Genomic DNA, 24793 nt, shown 5'->3' with positions numbered 1-24793 from the left:
TGTGTTCACATAAGCTTGGAAGGAGGAAATCAAATCAAAGGGTCAATTTAATGTCTACATATCTTTTATTTCATAATTTATTATTCAGTGTATAATTTTGTTATACAGATCCTTTTGTAGCATAAATTATTATTAACTAAAATCCCAAAAATTATAATTTATAGAATTCAAATATATTTCAGTAACATCTTTTAAATATTTAAAAAATGTTCAATCTTTTAATTTAGAATTGGTGATTCAGTATATAATTATTTAGATCTTTTTATACCACAATATGTTAAATGAAAATTAGATTATAAAAATTCAAATATTCTTGAGCATATTAACATTTTATGAAATATTCAATGTCAAATATTTATTTGTTTCTAGGTTTTCTAATTCCCCCTTTAAAGGACCCCAAGATAATAACTAAAACAAAAATGTTACAATATGTGATTTTAAGAAAGTTGACGTTCAGAGAACACACCATTTTAACTACGCACCCCCTAATCTAAAATCCTGGATCCGCCCTTGTGTAATGATATTGATTTACTCTCAATGTTAACCTGGTATACATCAAGTCCCGGAATTTCAAAACCGAACAAATCATAAATTATCGGACGTACATATAGAAGAGTCTGAAATTATTGATATTATTAAGGTTCTAAAACCAAATAAAGCATCTGGACCCGATGTTATCAGTAATAAAATGCTTCAGCTGTGTCCTGATAAAATCGCTCTCCCATTGCAGAAAATTTTTAATAAATCTATTCAGCAATGCAAATTTCCTACTAGTTGGAAATTGGCAAATGTGACTGCTCTCTTCAAGAAGGGTGATACATCTTTACCATCCAATTATAGACCCATATCATTAATAAGTTGTGTTGGAAAAGTAATGGAAAGAATAATTTTCAAATATGTGTACAACCATCTTCACAGCAACAATCTCATCTACAAATATCAATCTGGTTTTCTTCCAAAACATTCGACTGTCCACCAACTACTTGAAATTTATAGTAACATCCTAAATTCACTTGAGAAAAAAGAAATTAACTGTTTTGTTTTTTGCGATTTTTCCAAAGCTTTTGATAAAGTCTGGCATAAAGGTCTTATGTGTAAGCTAAATTCGTATGGTATATCAGGAAATCTTGTTAACTGGTTTAAAAGTTATTTATTAGGTAGACGTCAAAAGGTGATTCTAAACACATCATCCTCTAACAGCTGCTCTCTGTCGGCTGGAGTTCCTCAAGGCTCGGTCCTCGGTCCTCTCCTTTTTATAATATACATAAACGATATTGCAGGGAATTTGACATCTCTGTGCAGACTGTATGCAGATGACACTTCTTTCAGTTACTCTGACTCTGATAGAGAGCAGATATTTTCTGTTATCAGTCATGATTTGGTGGAACTGGACAAATGGTCAAACAAATGGCTTATGTCATTAAATCCGGACAAAACTGAGATTATGGTATTTTCAAACATCGAAAAGCCTGATTTTAATTTCTCCTTAAACGGTACAAGCGTTCCAATCACAGATTGTCACAAACATCTTGGTGTTACATTTAGTAGCAATGCTAAATGGAACGATCACATCGAAAACGTTGTAACTAGTGTTAAAAAACACTTGAAGATCTTGCGAAAGCTAAAATACCAACTTAACCGTAATACATTAGAGAAATTATACTTAGTTTACATTAGACCCATACTAGAATATGCTCCTGAAGTCTGGGATAATTGTGGGGTTTGTCTTTCGTCTAAATTAGAAAGACTTCAATTGGAAGCTGCTAGAATAGTGACAGGTTTACCTATCTTCACCAACTCAGAAAAACTCTACGGAGAAACTGGTTGGGAAAAATTAGAAGTGAGACGTAATAGGAGAAAGTTAAACATGATGTATAATATCGAACATAAAAATGCACCTGCATACCTATGCGATCTAATTCCACCTAAAATCCAGTCACTTACAAATTACCCACTTAGAAATGGAAATGACATTATGCAGCCTTTTTGTAGACTATCTGTGACAAGCGAGTCGTTTTTTCCTTCTACAATTAAAGAATGGAATAAACTCGATATCTGCACGTGAGAACTAGATTCAATTTCTAAGTTCAAGCCCGCTTTTAAAAGTAATTCAAATATCTTGCAAGTTCCAAAGCATTTTTCTTTTGGTCCACGGAAACTAAATATTATTCTGACCCAGCTAAGACATTCTGTATCTTCCTTAAAGCATGACTTGCACAGAATGAATATAGTGGATGCACCTTTTTGTAGATGCGGAAGAATGGAAGATGTTAATCACTTCTTTTTCATTGTCCGTTATATGATGAAATAAGAGCACGCCTTTTAAACCACATTAACTGGATTCCTGATACTTTAACAATAGATGTTGAACTTCTTACACGTGGTAGTTTGGAATTAACATATGATCAAAACATAAGTTTATTGAAGCACGTTCTAGCCTTTATCAAAGATTCTGAGAGATTTTCTGTTGTCTAATAACTTGTAAGATATTACTTTGTGTACCCACTCTCCTACCACCATCATCACCATCATCATCACCACTACTTTTCTGTCAATTTTTTTTTTCTTTTTTTTTTTTTGTTTTTTATTTCTTTTCCATTTCTTTCTCTTTATTTTCTATCTTTAAATTTAACTGATTATTATAAGTATACACAGTTGATGCATGCTCAATGTCATTTTGTTATTGTATATTATATTGTATTTAGGAGAGAACCTCGTAAGTGTGATTCACTTTTGTTCAATCCCTTTTGTTTATATGCAAATAAAATATGTTTAAACTAAATACATCATGATAACTTTCTGTATGTTTCTTATGTAAAAATTTTTTTCCCATAAGATCAGCATGCTGTTAGATTATACGAAGCATGTATATATGTATGTAAACCCCAGCTCGGTATCTAGATTCCCCGCGAAAGGGCTGTGATACGACATTATTTACCATTTTTTGTCAATTTTACACATAAGAATGAGATGTGCCAATCCCCTGCACCCCATGGATCCGCCACTATGCAGTGTAAAACAAAATAACGTACTTCTCACGAACTAGGGTCAAATATCTCAAGCTTATGGTGCAAACGATTGACAACGATTTAAAAGTCGTTTCCTTAACGAATAAATCTATTTAGAACAGTTAATAAATCCAGAGGACCCATAGATGTTTTGCACAAAATGGACAAAATTAAGTACTAGGTAGACCGTTTAAAGTTCGAAGAGAGATACCTCAAATTATTAGACATTGATGTAACTAGTGTAACAATCAATTTATTATAAAAAGCAACAAATAAATCATCGTGCCTGTCCTTTAACAATGTGGTGAAATGGGGTGTGGGCAATTGATATAAAATTCTTCCTTCTTCATGAATTTGACTATACTTTTGGTTCCTAATTGGCAAGGAAGGAATAAATAGATTTTAAGTATACTGTAACAAAGAAAAGTCAAACAATCAAACACTATCAAATATACATGTACAAACTAATTTAAAAGTAGAATCAACACAGAATATTCGGCAATTGTTTTTTTTTTTATACTGGCTTTATCACGGGTATCTCAGGCTGAGATTCCCGAGAAAGAGCCAGTATCAAAACCCAATTGCCTAATATACTATTTATATATATATATATATATATTATTTTCGATATCTTGTATGTTAAAAATACAAAAATCTAAATTTTGACCTTGAAAAGGAATACTTTCACTTGACCTATTGTGTCGTCGGGATGAGCTAACGTCATTCATGCAACTCTACTTTGACGTTACGAATTTTCACCGCACGCATGGTGTTAAACTGACCTTTTTTTTTTTTTTTTTATTTGTTTATTTATTTTTGTATCAGGGCCAGTACGCTGGGTCAAGCATTATCGACATGAGGACATCAAAGGAAATGTCACAAGTTACCGATAAATGCAAAGACTGTAGGTGCACTTTGTGGGTCGTCGACAGTTATATATAGGCTTGCATCCTTAGGGAAATGTAATAAAATACCACATGCTTTATATGCATTAATGAGGAAATAAAAAGATAGCTATAGAGGACCTAATAAGCGAACAACGCTCGCTCTTAAATGTAAAGAAATTTGTCCATTTTTTTCATATTGACTACTTGAGAAACTTTCGTCAAAGCAAACACTACATCTTTATCTTTTGAAGGTTTGAAATGTATTCAAAATACCTACTAAACAAAATATTTCAAAGGCACGCATGTTATTTGATCGGAACTCAGCTTCGCCCCACACTGATGGCAAATGCCTTTCTCATACTTTTGATCTCTTAGTAACATAAGCTTGCATTTCACGAAGCTCAGACACAGCGTCTCCAATGACTACACGTTGCCATGTGTTTGATCGATTATTTTGTATCTTATGCAGAAGATCTCAAGTGAGGCCCTTGTGCCAAATCAGATTAAAAAAAAACTTACTAACATCATAGAATACATGTTTTATACTTTTGCTTTCCGCTTTCCACTCTCCCAGTTTGTTTGTACAAAATGTAATGCTTCATATTTGAAAAATTGTCGATTCGGCGGATTCTAATTAAACACGACAGGTGAAGAGCGATAATCTATATTCTCATATATGATTATAAAACAGTCAATACATTTTCCTCCATAACTTCCCAATCATTCTAATGAGCGATGTACGTATAATAACAAGTATAAGCACTCCAATAGAGTTTGCACAGCTCTCTGCAGGATTTGTTTTTCAGCATGATGACTGGACTATGTACTGAACATGTACATGTATGTTACATGAGGGTTTAGTCGATAAATTAACCAAATCATATACATGTAGTTAACTATTGGAGTATTAAAGAATATTCACAACTTAAGATGGTTCATGAAATCCAGTTTGCATAATTGGGCAAGATATTTTAAGCTAGTGCCTTTTAACAAGTCTTCTAGATAATGAAGTTGTACAGTCCTGTTTGCGAAATCGCCCGAAATTTTACAAGCTCTATTCGACGAACTTTCCGAATACTGCCGAAAATGGAATATATTTGTGAATTCTGACAAAATAAAAGTTGTCGTTTTCCGAAATGGATGGCGACTGGTAGAAAATCGTTTTAATTTTGAAGGAAGCGAATTGGAAATAGTTGACTCCTATATTTACCTTGGAATGTTAATACATTACAATGGGAAGTTCGCTCACACACAGAAACGAGCGTCTCAGCAAGGAGGACGAGCGTTATCGTCTCTAATGAACTCGCTTAAAAACTTATTAATCAATACAAGTCGTAAGTGTTTCCTTTTCGACACTATGGTTAGCACAGTTTTGAGTTACGCCTCAGAGATTTGGGGTTTTCACAGAGCACGTGATGTGGAACTAGTACATAGCCGTTTTTGTCGATATGCATTAAAACTTAGTAGAAATGCTCGTATATCTTTTTTATATGGAGAACTAGGTCATTTACCCATGTTTCTTGTACGAAGATAAAAGATAATTAAATATTGGTTACATTTGTTAAATGATAGACCTAATATAGTGTATAATGTTTATATTTTATTACTGAATGATGTAAATATTGGTAAAAGAAACTGGGCTTCAACTGTTCGTGATTTGTTGTTTGACCTAGGCTTAAATTATATATGATTGAACCAAGAAAACATAAATGTAACATATGATTACATCAAGTGTCGTATTGTAGACTAATATTATCAAACTTGGAATGCTAGTATTGCTGATAGCGAAAAACTCTGTCTGTATATGTCTTACAAATATTGTTTTGAATTTGAACCATATCTGCATTATGATTTTGATACTTCTTTACTATGTAAGTTACGTAGTGGTACTTTGAAGCTACAGTTAAAGATTGGTCGTTATGAAAATATAGAAAGAGTCAATCGTATTTGTAAATTTTGTAATATGAACTCCATTGAGAACGAATACCACTTTATATTTTAAATTGTCCAGCATTTCGACTTTTTAGATTTCTTTTTTACCAAGATATTATTGCTCGTGGCCAAATGCCTATAAGCTTAAAACTTTGATTACTGCCAAATCTGACAATTTGACAAGAAAATTACGTTTGTATCTAAAAATAGCTTGGAAACATAGAACTGCATTGTTACAACTACTATAGTTAGTATTGTATTCAGCTTTGTTTGTTCTCTGCCATTTGTTGCATAAGCAACATGATTGCAATAGCACAATACATATATTATATATATATGTAATATATGTATTGTGCTATTGCAATCATGTTGCTTATGCAATAATATTCATTCAGTCATGTACCTTTTAATTGATGTTACTCAGAAGTGTTAGGATATTGTTCGAGTTGTTGAGTATTGTATCTCAAAGTATTGGTAATAGACGTTTTATTTGTATATATGAACTGCTGTCGCACTTTCAATGTCGTAATCTACATTTATTTTATTTAATACGGAATGACTTTTTGGGTTTCTTGATTCAAAGCATTGGCTATGGCATAATAGATTAAGGGCGAACCGTCTACTAACCCGTAACTCATCAATTCTAAAGCCGCTGAATAGATTTTAATAAAGCTTTCACAAGTTCTTTATTACGTAATGTCACTGTGCACCTGTCTCTTTTTTTTATCTGAGTAACTTTTGGATTTACTAATGCGAAATACATGTATGGACTAATCCACAACGAACTTCTCTATAAACATGGAATTGAATTTGATTAATCTTTTACTAGCTCTTTATCAAATGGTTTCATTTTTGGGGGGGTTCCTGGTGCAAATTAAACATAGACTTTGTCATCAGGCGAGCAAGCAGTCTTCTAATTTCGGCTCATCTACATGTTGATCTTAAACCTTTGAATTCTCTATAACGCGATATTTTGTCTTGTCCTAATATAATGGTGCACCTTATTTTTTGTTTTTATTTTGCACCAAAATGAAAATAAAATACTTCTGAGTGTATTCCAAGCTTATTTCCGATAATGATTTTGTAATGTGTGTATGATTTTTACTGATTAGCCTCGATTTAAACCATATAAAATGTCATTTAATTCGATTGATTAGTTCTAGTGTTTGGTAATCAAAACATGAAAATGCGCATTTAGCATAATAAAAGTAACATTACAAAGTAAAATGATATTCATTGAAAAATGCCAAACACATTATAAAAAATCAATGAGTATATAGCATAATCCATGAAGAAATTAAAATATAAATCAAGGTATCGGTTTGACCGAATCCTGATTGAACTCGTTAGTAAGGTGCCAATTTAACCAACGTAACCAAGGCAAACACCAAAAATTAATGTACATATATAACCTGTACCCATATCGAACCCGTGCATGGTTGTTATGTTGTGTTAAGTACGGATACGAAGACTGGTTACACATGTTGGTGTGTTCCAGTAACAAAATGGTACTGATACAGGCATAGAGAAGTGCTAAATGAGCAAATGTGGATATCGGACTGGGAACCAGTGCACGATTTTCAAAGTGAATCTTCTATGATCTTGATGGATATGCAGTAATTGGCTATTTCGACTAGCACGTAGACTAGATCAAAAGAAAAAGGTTTAGACTGCCAATAAAGGTTTGTACTTTTTTTTCGAACCTCTATATGTAGATTATTGTTGTGTAACGTTTGCATTACTTTAAATATGTTGCTGATTCAAGAAAAAGGTTTAATGTTTTACATAAAAGGGAACTTAATACACTTGTTCATTTGCTTTTTCTGATCCACATCTCATATTGTATCATTTCCTGATGTCTCTGTTGTGAGTCCAAACGATTCACGGCTCAAAAATCTTAGATCTACCTATGTATTAGGTTCTAATAGTACTATTAAGAGGTTACTCTTTGAAACACGTGTAGAGTGTAATGGAATTATTTATGTGAATGGTATTTTGTATGTAGAGTGGTGGCAAATTTGAAAATTGTGAAATTAGCACAAGAAAATGTTGTATACGAAATTGATGATAAAAAAACAAAGGAAATACAGTCATGTACATTAATTCTTTGTCAACGCAACTATATTATCGATGTCCTAATCGTTTGTTTCTTTTACATCGCGAGTCTAAAACGTGTTTTGTTTCTGAGGTGGCTTTGTGCTCATTGTTCTTCTGTCTGTATCAGTATGGGACTTGGCTTAATTTACTTTCAGACATATATCTGACACCTACGAAAATGCATGCGTGTACATGTAAAGAAAGATAACTCTAATTTTTTCACAAACCTAGCTTCATCGGTTTTAAGGAGGCGTTTAATGCTTACGCCCCTCTCTCTCTTCATCACTACGTAAATTTTTGTGTTACATAAAATCTTTTAATGCTTAACCAATTATACAGGAACAAAAATCATGACTCTCAATTTCTTTGTTTACACTCCACATTACCCCCCACCCCTCCCCACCAAAAAAAATCTCATGCACAACCTAATAGGAAGATTGGAATAATTATAAAATGCATACATGCAAATTTATTTTTATGTGTATGTTTGTTTGCTTTGTCGAACATAGAATAAATCTGAAACTGATATTTTCCTCAAATCTTGAGTTTTAAGTTAAGTTTTTTGATCGGTTGAAAATTTAGGGAGGAGACTTTGATTCTTTATGAAGTCGGACTCTAAACAAAATCTCCAGGTCGGAAGTTTTTCGGAATTTACTTGTGTTATTATAATATTAAATATGGAAATAACACTTCTATCTACTCTGCACACTGGTTAAGGTATACATAAAACTCTATATTCGAAAGCAGTGTTTGGCATGACGTGGATTGTGTCCTTATTGTACCATGGTTCTCAACCCCGTTTGTGTTTCCGCAGTCTACAGGAGCAACTATATATTATGTAAGTCTCACCATGTTATTTTGAATGGGTCCTCGTCTATCATTCATATGTATGGAGAATTGTCATTTACAGAGTATACGTACTAAAGCCAAAAATCTTCTTGTGTAAAAATACTGATAAGAATTGATATTTCTACATGATAAAAGTGTCAGGAAAAAGCATAAAATAGAAGATTTTGTGTTGTAATAAAGCGCTCCGAGATCCCGGAAGTAATTAATAGAATGCAGATCGCTTTTTGGTTTTCGGTTTTCAATACGTTCTACGACGAAAATTTCGGTACGAAAAATGAAACTAGAAAGAGACTTACACACCCTATTTTGGTGTATTATGTTGTTTTGGGGATCATAGCTGCAGCCTGCCCTGCGGTATGACGGTTTATTTGAGACTAATGGGTGGCCTTGAGCTGACAATATTGACCCGGTTGGGGTTATTGACATTCTCACCATATCCATTATCTTTATATCTACGAATTATCATATATACATATATTTATTCGAATCTGTATAATCAAGTAAGTTGACTACATATCCTTTGCCAAAAACTGATTTCTATAAAAATAAATAATAAGATTGCTGTATAATTTGGCAAATATTAATATTTAGGAAAACGTCGTACAAGGCTGATTGAATCATTCTAAGGATCTTCCCATAAGTTAAATTATAGTGACAAAAGATTTTAATCGATTTTAAAAGCTCAATAGAGCTTATGTTTTACTTGTACATGTATCGACTTTTAGTAACGCATTTGACTTTGAGAGGATGTACATGTTTTTCTTGGGGGTATGGTAGATTATAGAAGTAACAGAGGCAGGGATCTGTGATATTTGTAATCTTTAATTGGTTTTGTTTTTTTTTTCTTTTTTCGCATTTCATTATTCGCTTTCAACTATATTAATGTTGATTCTGGAGCTGCTAACCACAAGTAGATAATGTCCTTTAGCTTAATTTCAGCTTTGATTAACCCCCCCCCCATTTTTCCCGTTCCCGCACCCCCAAACAGTTAAAGTCCCTACTCCTTTTGGAAGACAGATTCTACAATATGTAAAGTGACAACACACAATTTAAAAAATGCTTTTTTTGGATCAATCAACCGAAAAATAACAAATTGAACGGCTTATGTTATATCAATTACCGCATATTGAAGCCTATTAAAAATTTAAATCCCCGACCTATTGTTTTTACCGATCTTGATACGCATTCAAATGTCGCGATTCGTTGCTCAGAGATGATACAAAATTTATAAAGTTATAACCGCTTGGGTATTCTCACACTTCTACATTTCAACATGGAGAATTTCGTTTTCCTTATTTTATACACGTTTGTGCCATTTTCAGGTAAGAATATGATAAATTATTGTTTTAAAAAGTTCTTTTACTTTCTTTAAAATAATACTTTTTTAACACGTATACATGTATATCACTCAATGTAAATTGAAGAAAAGGGAAAAGAAATGAGGAGATAATTGATATTACAATGAACATTTTTCATGTAACAAACATGTGCATATAGGTTAAATTGGATTGATACTCTTTATTGTTACTCCAATTCCAAAATAAAACGGGATCTGCTTTCTTTGCATACCAATTTAATAATGGAAAGTATCAGAAACTAAACATTATTTTTCCGCTAAAAGAATTTCTAGTTTGATCTTGTAAATTGTCTATTGAAATTTTATAAATATTCAGTAACATTTGGACGATAAATTTTTAACCTGGAGATATATACATGTCGTGCTAGTAGTTCATCACGATTTTACAATACTCAAGAGGAATAATCCTTTACTTAAGTTTGGCATTGCTCTTTATGAACCATTCCATAATGTAACTTTACTTCCATATGCGCATGTGTATCGTAAAACAACCAAATATGTTCAATTTGAAATAAGCTGCCCCAACGCACATATTATACCAATTCAGCATGACCAGCACGTACTAATCCCAAAAATCTAGTCGTTAAAATACAAAAAAAATAATCGGTTACGGAAAAGAACTAAATTTTTTATGGTTTATGAAAATGATAAGAAAAATACGTGCAGTTAGGAATAAGTACAATCGTCATCATACATGTATTCAAGTCAGTCAAAATACAAAATTGGAATTATGACACCAAAAGCCGAAAGTACAGGAGGCAGCAACGTTTTGTAAACTATTCTTGATATTCAGATTACCTTTCAATCGTTTTTTACTCATACACGTGCATCAAAAAAGTTAAGTGTGTTCAAAATCAATGGCTTGCATGAATGTTTCAGGGACGAAATATTATTCCAAACCGATGTCATAATTATTTAGAACTATGCTTGATTTGCAGGAAAATATTTTATCGTATCAAATACGAGTTTTTTTTTCCATTTTTTACTACTCTGCCATAATTATTTCAAAGCTAGCAATATCAGTATCCTCTGAATATTTAATATTCTCCATCGATTTCACGTTACGGCATATAACTTTCTCTATTTCATTGTCGCATCTGTTATCATTAAAATCGATCTCGGAACAGAACACGGGATACGGATCTGGAAGATCACATGAATAATCGAAAGTGTGATTGTATGCATCAGCTGCAGCTTCCATTCATCATTTAACTAAGCACATCAGAGATTCACATTAAGGCTGACACGGGGGACTATAGATACAATATATATCAGTTAAGATATCATTACAGCGTTTTAACAAAGAAGTGAACCAGCTTAACTTTTCACATTTTCATACACAAAGTAGGTTCAATGTAAAAAAGGGGGGAGAGAATGATTATCAAACTTTGCATGACGTTATAAGAAAAATAAACACAGCTGAAACGAAATTTGGTAGTTAAGTACGGAAAATACACTTTTGAACATTGCTGTACCGTCGCAAACAACGTTTTGGCACTTTTTAAAACAGAAAGGGTGGGATTTTTTACGAGCTTGCTAGTTGTTCCGGTTCTTTAAAATAAAAAAATAATCTAATTTGATTTAAAATAAAATTATCAATACAATGAAACTGTCTTGACCAACCTTTTTTGCACTTAAAAATTGGCACGGTTTCAGAAAGGTTTTTTGGTTTATCGGCGAGAGTCATAATGCATTAATTAAAGTTAATATATAACGGGACTTTTAGTAGTGTTTACGGTTCATTATAGATGGGTTTCACTCGATATGGTCAATTAGTTGACAGAAATGGCGCAGCTTCTATTTTTGTTTCTAAAAGTCATATCTTTAAATTCTGAAACACTTAAATCTTTTATTTCGAAGAGCACTAGCTAATTTTAAATGAAATCAAACGACCAAAGAGATTGTAAGATCTGAAATCGGTTCCAAGTAAAGACAGGGAAATATTTCATTAAATTTATAAAGGGAAACCTGTTGAAACCGCACCCCCTTTTTTACTTTAAATATGGTTAAAACGAGTGTTCGGATTACCGAGTTGCAGTATTTATATTACTTAAAAAGTGTCTGGTTTAGGCACATTTCCGGATTTTAGAAATGGTTCGATTAAAACAGATGTTCGGATTACCAAGTTTCAGTATTTATATGACTTAAGAAGTGTCTGGTTTAGATAAATTTCCGGATTTTGAAGGGATTTAGACAGCTAGGTTCCACTGTTTATGTGTATTTTCTCATATCCTATAAAATCACATTTCAGAATGTGCATGTACGTTCGAAGAATCGTTATTGCAGGAAGGGCAGTGGATGTATCAAGAGACAGTTAATAAAACACCAACCGTAGATATTTCGGTGTCATCGATATTCAATTTAAACATACCAAGCGTGAAATCTACGACTTGGAGTTGTGACGTCAGAAAGAAAGACAATATTTATATCTTAAGGTATGATGTAATACATGTACTAGTCTAAGTTTGGTCATACTCTGTATCTCGAACATCCACCTTCGATGAGCATAGGTACATGTACTATGAAAGTACATATTGGGCATGCTCATCTACTATATGCAATCAACACGAAATGGTTTATTGCATACTGGGGGACACTCCGTAAATCTTTGATAGGGGTGCCGCTGAGATTCTGTAATCCCACCCTATTCATATATTTAGGATTTGAAAAAATGTAGACCTTTCATATACTTTGCCAGTAAAAAAGAGGCCTAATCCCCTATATGCATGTATAAGAGTGTTCAGTTAATTATGATGCAGTAGGTCATAAAATAATATTATTAATCATGCATTATTTCTACAAATACGAAAATAATTACACCAGATGATAGGACAAGAATGTTTTTGACTATCCATATGATTCCTAATCGGGGGCGGTTCTAGGTGAGGGCGTAATTTGCGTACACCCCCTTAACAAAAACAAAACAAAAAACAAAAAACAAAAAACTATCGTAATATGCTAAATATTGTGTTGAATGTGGCAATTTATCATATTCATTCATTAAACATGTCATAAATATACAATTAGTGTATTACAGAAAAATATAGAAAGTATTTGTATGAGGCCAAGGAAGGAGAAGTAACTGCAAGGCTATGCCGAGGTGGAATGTTTCAGACTACATGTGTGCGAAAACTATGCCAAAAACCACTTTAAATCCCCATTATTTACCAAAAATCTGTTCTCCAAAAAAATACTACAGCCACTCCACAAGCATGCGCATTAGATTCCTGGAACTGCCCCTGCTAATGTAAACTTTCTTGACTTTATTATTTACGGTGTTAAGAACATCCCTTTTGTTGAATAACCTTGTTTTATTGGGCAAAATGTACACAACAATTTACAAATTATAGCTTGCAATCCAACCAACCCTCCCCCTTTTTGACACATTTGTTGATTCGCCCCTGCTAAATTGTACGGAAATAACTCCCACTTCCGTAAACAAGCTTAACAACGTTAGATGCAGAGCAATATGAGCAACTTCCGAAATGTAGACGGCACATGTTGTGTAATTGGGTTATTTAAATTCATTTTCAGACCTGATGAAAGAAATAGTACAGACTATCTATGTGTAACGATTTCCAAGATCAACAACGATTCTTACTGCTTGCATACAATCTTGGGTAAGTCCACAACATGTCTCTTATCATACCCCTGTAAAGCGGAAGTACATACATGTAGTAATTATTATGCCTGTGCATCCGTTCTTCCACCCCTTGCAACTCCTCTAAAACCGCTGAAGGGAATTTTATGGAACTTTTACAAATTATTTATCTCGTGATGACATCGTGTACCTCTGTTTTAGTTTCACTATCTGAAATACTTTTTTGTCTTATGCAAAAGATGGACTTTGTCACTGGTCGTCTTCTTACCCGCTGGATGAAATTTTATGAAACTCTTAATTATTTATCAAGTGATGACCATTGTTTTTTGTTTTTGTTTTTTTGTTTTTTTAATTTATATAATACGTATAATTTTCAAGCAATTATAATTTTTTTTTAAAAATATACATTAATATACATGTAACTGTTATACTGGATCATGAAAGTGTCTAAGGGCGCAACATTTTGATTTTCAAGGATGTGGGATTTTCCTGTAACAGTCTTTTGTTATATGACCCAACACTTCAACGGTACTTTATGCGCCCTGTTACCAATTTTGACATTTCATAGGGGAAGGATGTGTGCCGTCCCCTTTTATGACATTGGTTGTTTCTTAACAAATTGTTCGGCAAAATATTTGTTTCAATTTTTCATTGATGCACGTCTTCATGCACTTATAAACTTCCGGATCAACCTTTGCACTGGGTCCTAACTTTATTTTTTTTTTTTAAATATGTACTTAGCAAATAATTTACCTGCATGATTACCTAAAACACTGAGGCTTCATTCCTGGTATTGCACATAGCAGAACCTCTCAGTGATGGATTTGGCTTCCAATTTCGATAGTTTTTGTTTTGAGAACTTCTTGTATATGATTAATTTTGATTAAGAGATTCCTATATATTGGATTCTAATGCTGCTGGAAAGAGATTACTCATTTGAGCATGCGTACAGCTTATCCAAACTTTTAATACATGTATATATGATTGGTATTTTTGTATTTGCACCACACACTATACACTTTTACGTACCCCCAAATAGTTAGAGTGGGGAAACACTCTCGGACTCACGTGGGGTGTGGCAGTAGGCCAGATCGTCAACACAGCAGCCCAGCCGCTAGTAGGACATACTCTGACTGAGTTCTTGGGTCAGGTATCCCGAAGGCTGGACTCCGATACCTTCTACTACTAACTGGCATTACTAACAGAATCCCATAAGGGGCGGTCGTGCGAGATCCGTAAGGATAGTCAAGACAGTAAAATACCCCAATCATCATATTTGCACCAGTAGAGTGATGTGAAATCTACAAGTATACATGTATATGTACATGTATCTACCTTCATTGTGTAAGCAATCTAAAATGCGATGATTCGATCGTTACGGAAAAGAAATAGAAATTAGCTAATTATTTTCTTATCTTGCAGGAGATAATACAACATCATGTAACTACTGTGCATTCTTTTCAGAAATTTTCAGTCTTACTTTATTCAGTGAGTAGTTATCATTTAAAATTTCAAGCTATACCGATATTAAGACAGTAGATCGCACATACATGTATATTATACCATAAACCTGTAATTTAAGAGATTTGCAACTAACTGAAATCTCGCATTAACACGCGGCGTGAAACGAGATGTCGTACTTACTTGATCGACAAAGACAACTTGACTTTAAATGCTCATAACAAATACTATTGCAAATATTGAAATAAAACCTTCCGTTTCACATTTTACGATATCTTAGTTTCATGTTCATACCCAATTTTTTCTTTCTACCAAAACAAACAAAAAGACCCGTTGAGAACAAGTTACCTACCCACGAATTTAATTAGAGGTCTCTGATCATACATGTAAATTCTAATTTATTTGTATTACATATATGCATATTTATCTTCAGTCCTCATTGACTGTTGAAAGTTATGAAGTAAACAGCAACAGCAACAATTTGATTTTTTTTTTTTGGGGGGGGGGGGCGGGAAGGGGGAATGGATATGTTCAACTGCGGGAGAACTATTTTTCGAAAACATTGATTGCTTTAAATATACGGTAACAGCCATTTAAAGCTGGGAGTAAAACATTTGTGTATACGTGGCTGCCGGCGGAGTATTTTTTCTCAGAAATATGAAAATAAACTTTTTCTCATACAAAAAATCCATATCCCGTAACCGAAAATTCATAGACGAAAATTGGTGCAATGTATTTGCTACGCTTCAGCCTGAGATTAATTAATGAAAGAAAATACAAAAAAATCGGTGGAATACAATTGCTACAGGAACGGATATGGTGAAACGAAACAAATGTATATGTATAAGCGTATATTAACCTAAATACCAGATACATAATACGTTCCGAGATCGTCATGTGCATAATGTTATCTATTTCGTCCGATTGACACTCTTTACAACACCAACAATGTCGAAATGCGTATCACTAACTGGTCATATTTATGCATATTCAAAAACTGTCGCAAATTCCAAAATGGAAGTTACAACAAATTAAAGTAATCAGTAAATTGTAACTTAGTGATTATACCAATTCAAACCTTGACAACAATATATTCTTATTTATGATTCGTTTGTAGACCCCAAATTAACAGATGTACAGATAATGAAGAAATGTAATCCATATCGATGCAATTCAAAAGGAAACACATATGGCGGTAAAGGTAAATACTTCCGGTAATGATTCTCACGTCGAATTTGATTGACTGTTTTTGAATATTATCGTTTCGTACATGTATTTGTTTTGGTTTGTCTTGTTGATGAACGGTTAAATAATAATTGAAATCCACTTTGAAATTCATTTTTACATGAGCACGGAATTGTAGGGAATAAAACTATTATTGGGAAGTTCATTGGTGTATAGATGAGACCATTTCTATCCTCTCAGGGAACTTTACTGTGTCTTAGAACAATTCTAGAGCCAGCTCAGGTCGATATCCTCACAGTTTTGATAGAACCGCCTTTGAAACTGTTTCATTAGAGCTGGCTCTGCTGGACCTGTGGTAGGGCTAGCCCTATAAAAACAGGCTCTGCTAGTATTGTTAGAGGGGTTGGCTGCATTAGAAATGTTCTCTTAGAACTGGCTCTATAAGAACTGGCTCTGCTGGTATTGTTAGAGGGGTTGGCTGCATTAGAAATGTTCTCTTAGAACTGGCTCTATAAGAACTGGCTCTGCTGGTATTGTTAGAGGGGTTTGTTGTATTAGAAGTGTGTTCTCATAGAACTGGCTCTATTACAATTGTCTGAGGAATTGACTCTATTAAAAAAGGTCCTCATAGAGTAGCTCTGGTTTCTGCTATAACTGTCAGTGCAGTTGGCACTGTTACATGTAGAACTGTTTTCATAGGGCTGGCTATGTCAGAACTGTCACAGGAGTTGGCTCAATTAGAACTGTTCCCGTAGAGCTGGCTTTGCTAGAACTGTCATAGGAGTTGGATCAATTAGAATTGTTCCCCCGTAGAGTTGTTTCAGCTAGAACTTTCAGAGGAGTTGGCTCTACTAGAATAGTTCTGCTAGAACTGGCCTTGAACTGTTCTTTATCTGTCATTAAGTTTTGTTTTGGCTGAGATCTTAGAGGTTAGAACAGATTTCATCTGAACGAACTCGCCAACTCACTCACAAATTTATTGAATTTGAGATTCAGTCAAATAAATAAAAAAAAAACGAGTTAATGTACTTAAACCGAAAGGAATGGGTAACAAACAAAGATAAGTAAAGAAGGGAAATGTGTCATTGACAACCTTTCCATACAGTGTGAAAAAAAAACTTTGGGCATCGAATGACCGGTGACTAATTTTTGAAATGGTTTTAGGGAAATAAATTCTTTCTGTTTTTTTACAAGTTAAATGTATTATCAAAAGTCGTTTTCATATTAATGGAATGCAAGCCATTTTAGCAAGTTTTTCAAAGGGGACATAACCCACGAAAATATGACAACCTGGTTGGCGGTCTCATTGCGGGAATGAAAGAACAGTAAACAGTTTTTCTTTGAAACTTGAAGTAAGCAGCTAAATGATTTGAAATAGATTGTTGGAAAGTATCCAAATACTTTCTGCAGCTACAATTAGTAAAATATTTGAATTTGAAGTCTACTGCTGTCTATTGCTCTAATCAAATAGTAAACCAGTCTGTCGGTCGGAGAGTTACTTCCCTTCGCTCAAAATTAAAAAAAAAAGAAGTCAAAGTCAAAATATGAAAAGGGTTTAAAATAACACGTTTTGTTTTTTTTTTTGTTTTTTTTTTTTTTTTTTAAGAAAAAGCCTAAACGTAACTTATGCATGCAAGCTTAAGATGACTTAGTTTGAAATGTAATTAAAAAGGTATACTGTCACAGTTTATTATGAAATAATTCTAATCATCAGATTCTTCATACTTATAACCGTTTCTGATTGGTCGAGAACGTCTTTGCCAGGAAATTCATACTTGCATGAATTTCGCCAGATCGTTCATACATGCATGAACGCCAGTCAACTCGAAACCAATATGGCAGCCGTGTAGTTCGAAAGAGTGTGGCGTGATATAGCCATAAGAATAGTTTATTACATCCACAATTGATTTTACCTGTACTCCAGGGTAATTTTCAGCTCGGGGAAAGAAACTTATAAATGCCTAAAATCTAACTACAAGTAAATTCGTCCCAACATTAAATTGTCCCAGAACTAGATATTATACATATATATACCGGTTCGACACCAACACATTTAAAAAAAAATCCCAAATGTCGGAATGGAATTATAAGGATTCGGCCGTTCATTGAGTTTGGGACCTTCGATATCCGTTCATACATGCATGAACGACCGAAAATAACTGTTTAATCCTATAGTAAATGAAACTCGATCAGTTATTTTTTTTTAATTCTGTGCGGTCAGCATACGTGTACAATGTACAATTTTAGAATTTGACCGAAAAATGTATCGTGTGAAATTGAAATAAATCTCCACAGCAGATTTAACGACCAGTTTATGAGACACTCAACTTAGAATACATGTGTTCAAATATGCCACGTTTCTTCAGGTATGCTGCAGCAATTTATGTAAAATGACAGAGGTTTAGTATTAGAGGTGTACAATCTGAGGGACCAAAGGGAAAACAAATGTACCTCTGCATTGTATATACAATGTACATCGTATGTGTACCTATACTTATTTCATGTACTTACATGTTTTAGACTAATCTTAAAGAATTTAGTATCATTACATGTCTACTAAAATTGATTTTGAAGTTATTTGTGTTTTTTTTTTCCCGTTTCAGTTGAAAGAGAGCCTCAAACTTTCATCGTTGGAGTAGTAGTAGCTATTTTCTGTATTGGTGGTTTCCTAATAGGTCTATGTTTATATATAGCACAAATAAGACGAAAGAAAATGGAAGCTGATAAACCGGAAGAAGAAGAACTGGAGAAATTGGACAGCGACCAATGCCCAGGACCAATAGAAGACTTCAAAGATATTCCGTCCAGCGAAATACAGATATGTACAGAAGAAATACAATGAAGTTTGTATGACAGGACGTCTTGGTCCTTTATTACGTCCGATAGAATGTTTTGCGGCCATTGTTTAACAAGTCTTAGTGCTTTTTACGCTTAAAAGAAGTGAGAGATGATCCGTCCGGAAAAGAGTACGTACGTACTTTGCCGCGTTCCTTGATAAAATTGTGGATGGACCTACAGTGTTACATGTACGTACATGCCTACTTGTATTGCGAAACCACAATAACATTCAAACGTGTCTCAGCGACCAACTTTACTCAGAAATAACCTATCTGAAAAGATCATTATTAAAATATATTCCTTTGTAGTGTATGCTATGTATAACTGACCTGTATATAGGGACCACCTGTCTTAAGTGGCCGTTATTTTGCCCTCTTTAGAAAGGCACTTACAGTAGGTTTTATTGTATGTCATCATTAGTGTGTCTTTTGTTTAAGAGGAACTAATTTTTTGCAATAAATTTTTTTTTAATTCGTTTATTGTAAATACAGACAGTCTCCTACATGTACATGCACGTTCATAATTTTGTTTTTATCTTTGTAAAAGCTTAAAAAACACTGTCTAAGAACTCGAATATGAATTATTGTTTTCTTTTCTGATACAGTGAATAACACCTTTCTAAACCGAAAACCTCTCCAGACACTTTTTGAATCACTTCCTGTCAGTTTAAACGCATGTTCAATCGGAGTACAGTGACCACTAACTTATCTATACCGAATAAATTCTTCTGTGAAAACAAAGGGTTCAGTTAAGATTAGTTTCACTAAATTTTAACTAATACATTATGTGCCTTACTCTTATTATTATCGGTTCTCTTTATCGTCCCCTGACATTTCTGACATTATGTAGTGTTTCTTGCCGTTGTTGACATTGCTTTACCCTTTGTTTCTTTTTGTTTTGATGTTTGTTTTGTTTTTGTTTTTGTTTTTGTGCTTTTATTCAAAAAATGCTTTGATTTCCAGTTAATTTAATTTGAAAACTAAATTCGTAAAAGAAAACGGATGATTCAATATCACTTAATGCAGTTTTCTTCATAATTGCTGAAGCCTCTAGAATCAAATGATTTTTAAAATTATACATTTTATTCATTTAAAACAAAAAAAAATCAACGCACAAGTAATGTAGATAATGCATTAAAATGTCAAAACAAAAAGTTCTATAATTGATTATGGACATCCACCACATGTGGGACAAACATCACAGACTGTGGAATCCTTCAAAAGCTGTGACTGGTAAAATGTCGTTACTTGGTTATCTGGAAATATAAAAAGTGATACGTTAACGAAAACGGCAATTACACATAGTTTAGGAACAGTCAGCTGATCGTCAGCGTCACTCATATCGTGCATTTGTTTGGTTAACACTACGTTGCAAAAGATTTGTGGCGATGTTTGTGGTTTATATCCACAAAGACAGTCAAATTCTTCTTCCGAAACTACATTGTCTTAGCTTTGTAAAGAACGAAATAAATGGTGTAACGGATATACGGAAAGTGTAATCGTTTTAAACTATTGTTATAGTGTTTTTTAATTCAGATACGTAAACAACATTACATACATGAACTAAGTTCTACTTAAGTATATATGACAGTAAAAGATGTAGCAATTTAAAGGTGCAGGTGCAAACGGGATGATCTCTTGATAAGACAGCCGCGGGAACAACAAAATGAATTCAAGAAACACAATAGATACAATACAGATAGAATAATAGAATACACATTGACAAACGAGGAGCACAAATTCCATAAAAACAGAGTTAAACTCAGATGCACCGACATTATGTTTAAAGGGAAGTCGGAAATTTATCAGGACATTGCTCAATCATTTGTAGTTGAATACAGATCAAATTTTAACGTAATAGCAAACACGATATATAAACCCAACATTTTGATTTCACGACGCACAACTAGTGCTCGTTTTTATAGGACATAAAATTTTGACACGTATACGACCAATTTGTAGCTCTACGTTATGCTTGGGCGGCAGAGAACCAAACATGCGACGTCCCACACTCGTCTAAGGTGGTACAATACAGTTAGGTCATTTCTAAAAATTTGGTCTCATTTTGTTGAAATAAAGCTGTTTTGAGGCAGCCGCACAGAAATTTCTAATGTTTGGTCATAAAAAAGTGCATATTTTTGAAATCTTTGGTGTGTGGAGGTTCAAGTATTTATAAGTAATTTAGTGATTATTGTTATAAAATCCAGTAACCATGGTAACATACTGATACAAATATTACGGAGTTTTAGTACAAATCAGGGGTGCGTTTCCAAAACTAACAGCCAAATACTATGTATTATAAAATATTATGCACTTAGACACTACATCAGGATGAAAGCATGCATGGAGTAGGTGGAAAAAGGGTTAAAATAATAAGTTCCTTTTCAATTCATTCTCTCACAAGTTTAGTTCCAAAAGTTCGTGCGAAATAAGGTATTTTGAAAATCAAACATCTGATGCTGAGGAGAGAATCTAATACGGCAGGGAGCTGAAATGTTCCGGATACCATTCTTCATTTAAATTACACCTGTTTATCATTACATATATTACATCTGTCTATGTCCAAATGCTTAACTACATTTAAACAATATATCCACCAAATTTCAACTTTTAATTTTAAGTTTTACAAAATTTGAAGGGGGTAACTTGGTGTGCGAAACAGTGCACCTTAATGTAACTGTGTAGTGCACCCTTAAGGAGAAGGGGAATTTTTAAGTGGTGTATGTCTTGTGATTTTTGGAAAGCTCTACTTGTATGGAATTGAAAAATACCAGATTTACTAAAATTGAACATAGGGTATTGATTCTAGAGAAAATCTAATACACTTCCACTAGTCTGTCAAAATAATATTTTTTACTTACTTGGCTGATAGTAGTCATACACTCTGATAGCAGAAGGTTGTGTCTTTGCAACAAGTCCTGTTCTGATTGATTCCATGGTGATACACAATGGAGTGGTAGTTACCTGTAAAATTTATATTGCTTTGAAAAAAAACTTTGATGCTTATACTACAAGTAATTAAAAACACTATGAGTATGCATGGGCATGATAAAAGCTCGTAGAAAAAAACAACGTTTGAATTGCGAATGTACATGTGTCTGACTCGTTATACATGTATGTGATAAAATAAACTATTAAGTGTAAGTATTTGTAAGAATCAGGCAAAACGGAAAAAATCAGAAACAAGCATTTCAAAACCCAACCGATATGACAATATAATATCACTCAAGGATACTTTCTCAGTTTGAAAAGACAATTATTTAATTCCTGCATCACTGGCTTTGCGCAGAAATTTTTCAATAGAATGTTAGAAAATGAGGTTTTTTACAAAGTTATCTGCCCTTGAAATGTTCATTTTTAGTGCATTTCAATGAATTGTAACTATGGTTCAGCATATGGAAATTTTGTCTGTTTTTCTTGATTCTCATGATGCAAATAGTCATAATACAATATCAAAATCACGTTTTTTTCCATACCATGTTTCACCTACTGCCTGATTCTTACAGAGACTGACACTTCAACAAACGAACAATGTAAAACCTGGAAGGAAAAGACTGTTACCAGAGATATCTTATTCTTTGATACTACCACTTGTAGTACATTGAAACCTATCTAAACCGAATACTTTGGGGGAGAATAGTTTGCTCGATTTAGGCATTGTTTCGGTTTACACAGGTTCAAAATGAATTGAAATTTATATGAATGGACTTCAGGAGATGTCTGGTTTAGACAAGTTATTGGTTTACTCTGGTTTAATATAGAAATGCTTTAATGTATATGATATTTATTGAAACGTACAGCAATGTAATCTGGTTCCTGCAAATCTGCATACCTGTACATGTATGCTAAATTTCTAAGTAGGTTCCAGTATTTAAGTGGTATTACATGTATATATATACTTGCAATAATACAACTTACCTCATCGAAATATAGAATGACTTTTCTGTTTTCTTGTTCAACCTTCTTGACCCCACTAATCTGCCCGATACTTTCAACATCAGCTTCAAATCCGGTGGGTACCCCTATTTCTTGTACTGCCATACCGCTAGCCCCTGTTAGTAACCATCTACAAAATGGTATACATGTATGGTCAAATATTTATATTAAACCGGAAAATATGCATTTGTAAACCATCTTTACATGTATATCAACGCCGTTGTTCCAATTTCTGTAGAGTGTTTGTTGGAAACGATAAAAAAAAATCGGATAAAGGAAAGTTGTTGGCACGTTGAAATTTTTCATTGTTATAACAATAAAGATTAGGTTACTAATTCCTAAGATATTTTTTTTCTAAATTGTAACTATTATATTTTGTACTAGAAACTGAATATACATATCGTAGAAGAATCCAGAATCTAGAAAGGGGCAGGTTCTAAGCTATATTTTGCGTATTTTGCACAAATCTAACATACGAAGTAAGGTGAGCTTCAAGCCCCTCACTCTGGATTCGCCAGACATGTACATGTATAATGAGATCTAATTAAAGATTCAAGGAATTCCAAATACTATGAACAAGGAAGCAAGAATCGTACGAAAATCCGGCATAGAAACACATAAAATATTAAGACAGTGTTAAAAAAAGACTTTAAAACACTAAATTAAAACAAATAAAATCCGAAACAAAACCAAAACAAAGAAATAAAACCAGGGCGCATGCTCAGAGTAGAGTATGCAACTTACAATATTTTTTTTCTAGAAACTACTGCGATATGCATGCTATGTTCGGTAAAGCATGTACAAAAACATGTAAGAAAAGCGGAAAATGCTTTTCCAGTTAGTCTATATATAACTTCTGGAGGACTCGATATTTAATTTTTAATTACCTTGTACATGTTTGAATTGTCATAGAGTTAAGTGTGTCCTCTACCATTTTGACTGTTACCTCAAACGTTGGTTCCATTATCTCTTGTTCGACATGGAATGATACTGATAACTATGAATAAATGAAACAGAATAATTTGAAATTGAGTACAAAAGCATGATATTTTTTTTTATTTCTAACGCTTTCTGTGTATTTTCAACAGAGTATGCAATTTTAGAAATCAAATTAAACTCCTAGTAAAAAATCACTAATCTACATGGTTTATAAGTGCATATATTCAGAACTGTATGCACATGTACAATGTACGTGATGTACGTTTCTTAATTGATTCAATAAAAAAACTATTTTTGTCCCAAAATAATAAAAAAAAGGATAACAAATACTACATGTATCTTTTAAAAAAGATACATGTAATATATGCAGTAAATTAGATTTTATCCTTTTTACTTAAGTAGCACTCCAGCTAAGAATCATGCAAAATGTGATTCATGGGTGAAAAGCCTACATATGTTTTATTTTTGATATTTTGCTTGAGTTGCCATAGTAAACAGAAATCAATATGCAGTTTTTCATGTAACCCTTGTTCTTAGGAGATAAAAATTATATAGAATGCACTGTAGATTTCGAAATTAAGGGAGATAACTCTGTAAATGACACATAAATACAATAGAATCTATTGGATTTTCAAAATTAATTGTCCTCTAAGGGCAGGCAGATTTGAATGAATAATTACACATTTCATAATATAGACCTATAA

General features: G+C 33.3%; 2 protein-coding genes across 10 annotated transcripts in view; one reads left to right on the top strand and one right to left on the bottom strand.

Moving 5' to 3' along the window:
- The window catches only part of LOC148605404 (uncharacterized), a 50204-nt gene extending 30516 nt beyond the window's left edge, over positions 1–19688 (top strand). Inside the window, exons 1-6 of one of the 4 annotated variants that reach the window (XM_088548748.1) lie at positions 7392–7509; positions 12382–12565; positions 13665–13750; positions 15154–15219; positions 16310–16393; positions 18981–19688. In XM_088548748.1, the coding sequence (XP_088404874.1) occupies positions 12429–12565; positions 13665–13750; positions 15154–15219; positions 16310–16393; positions 18981–19219 (612 nt within the window). In that variant the 5' untranslated portion in view covers positions 7392–7509; positions 12382–12428 and the 3' untranslated portion in view covers positions 19220–19688. Of the gene's footprint in view, positions 1–7391; positions 7510–9456; positions 10096–12381; positions 12566–13664; positions 13751–15153; positions 15220–16309; positions 16394–18980 lie in introns of those variants that run through there. The other 3 variants (XM_088548745.1, XM_088548744.1, XM_088548747.1) reach the window with 3 other exon arrangements.
- Positions 19689–20278: 590 nt separating this feature from the next.
- Positions 20279–24793, bottom strand: part of LOC148605403 (CD109 antigen-like) — a 54512-nt gene continuing 49997 nt past the window's right edge. For all 6 annotated transcript variants that reach the window (XM_088548741.1, XM_088548743.1, XM_088548742.1 and 3 more), the window contains exons 33-36: positions 24038–24147; positions 23133–23280; positions 22076–22178; positions 20279–20470 (exon numbers count right to left, since the gene is read on the bottom strand). In XM_088548741.1, coding sequence (XP_088404867.1) covers positions 20382–20470; positions 22076–22178; positions 23133–23280; positions 24038–24147 — 450 coding nt within the window. In that variant the 3' untranslated portion in view covers positions 20279–20381. The remainder of the gene's footprint in view (positions 20471–22075; positions 22179–23132; positions 23281–24037; positions 24148–24793) is intronic.

This window comes from Perna viridis, chromosome 10, assembly GCF_037379345.1.
Source record: "Perna viridis isolate PV_CMFRI_1.1 ecotype Kerala chromosome 10, ASM3737934v1, whole genome shotgun sequence".
In the NCBI taxonomy this organism is placed as follows: Eukaryota; Metazoa; Mollusca; class Bivalvia; order Mytilida; family Mytilidae; genus Perna; species Perna viridis.
The sequence above is the reverse complement of the archived record's forward strand: the minus strand, read 5'-3'. Positions and strand labels throughout refer to the sequence as shown.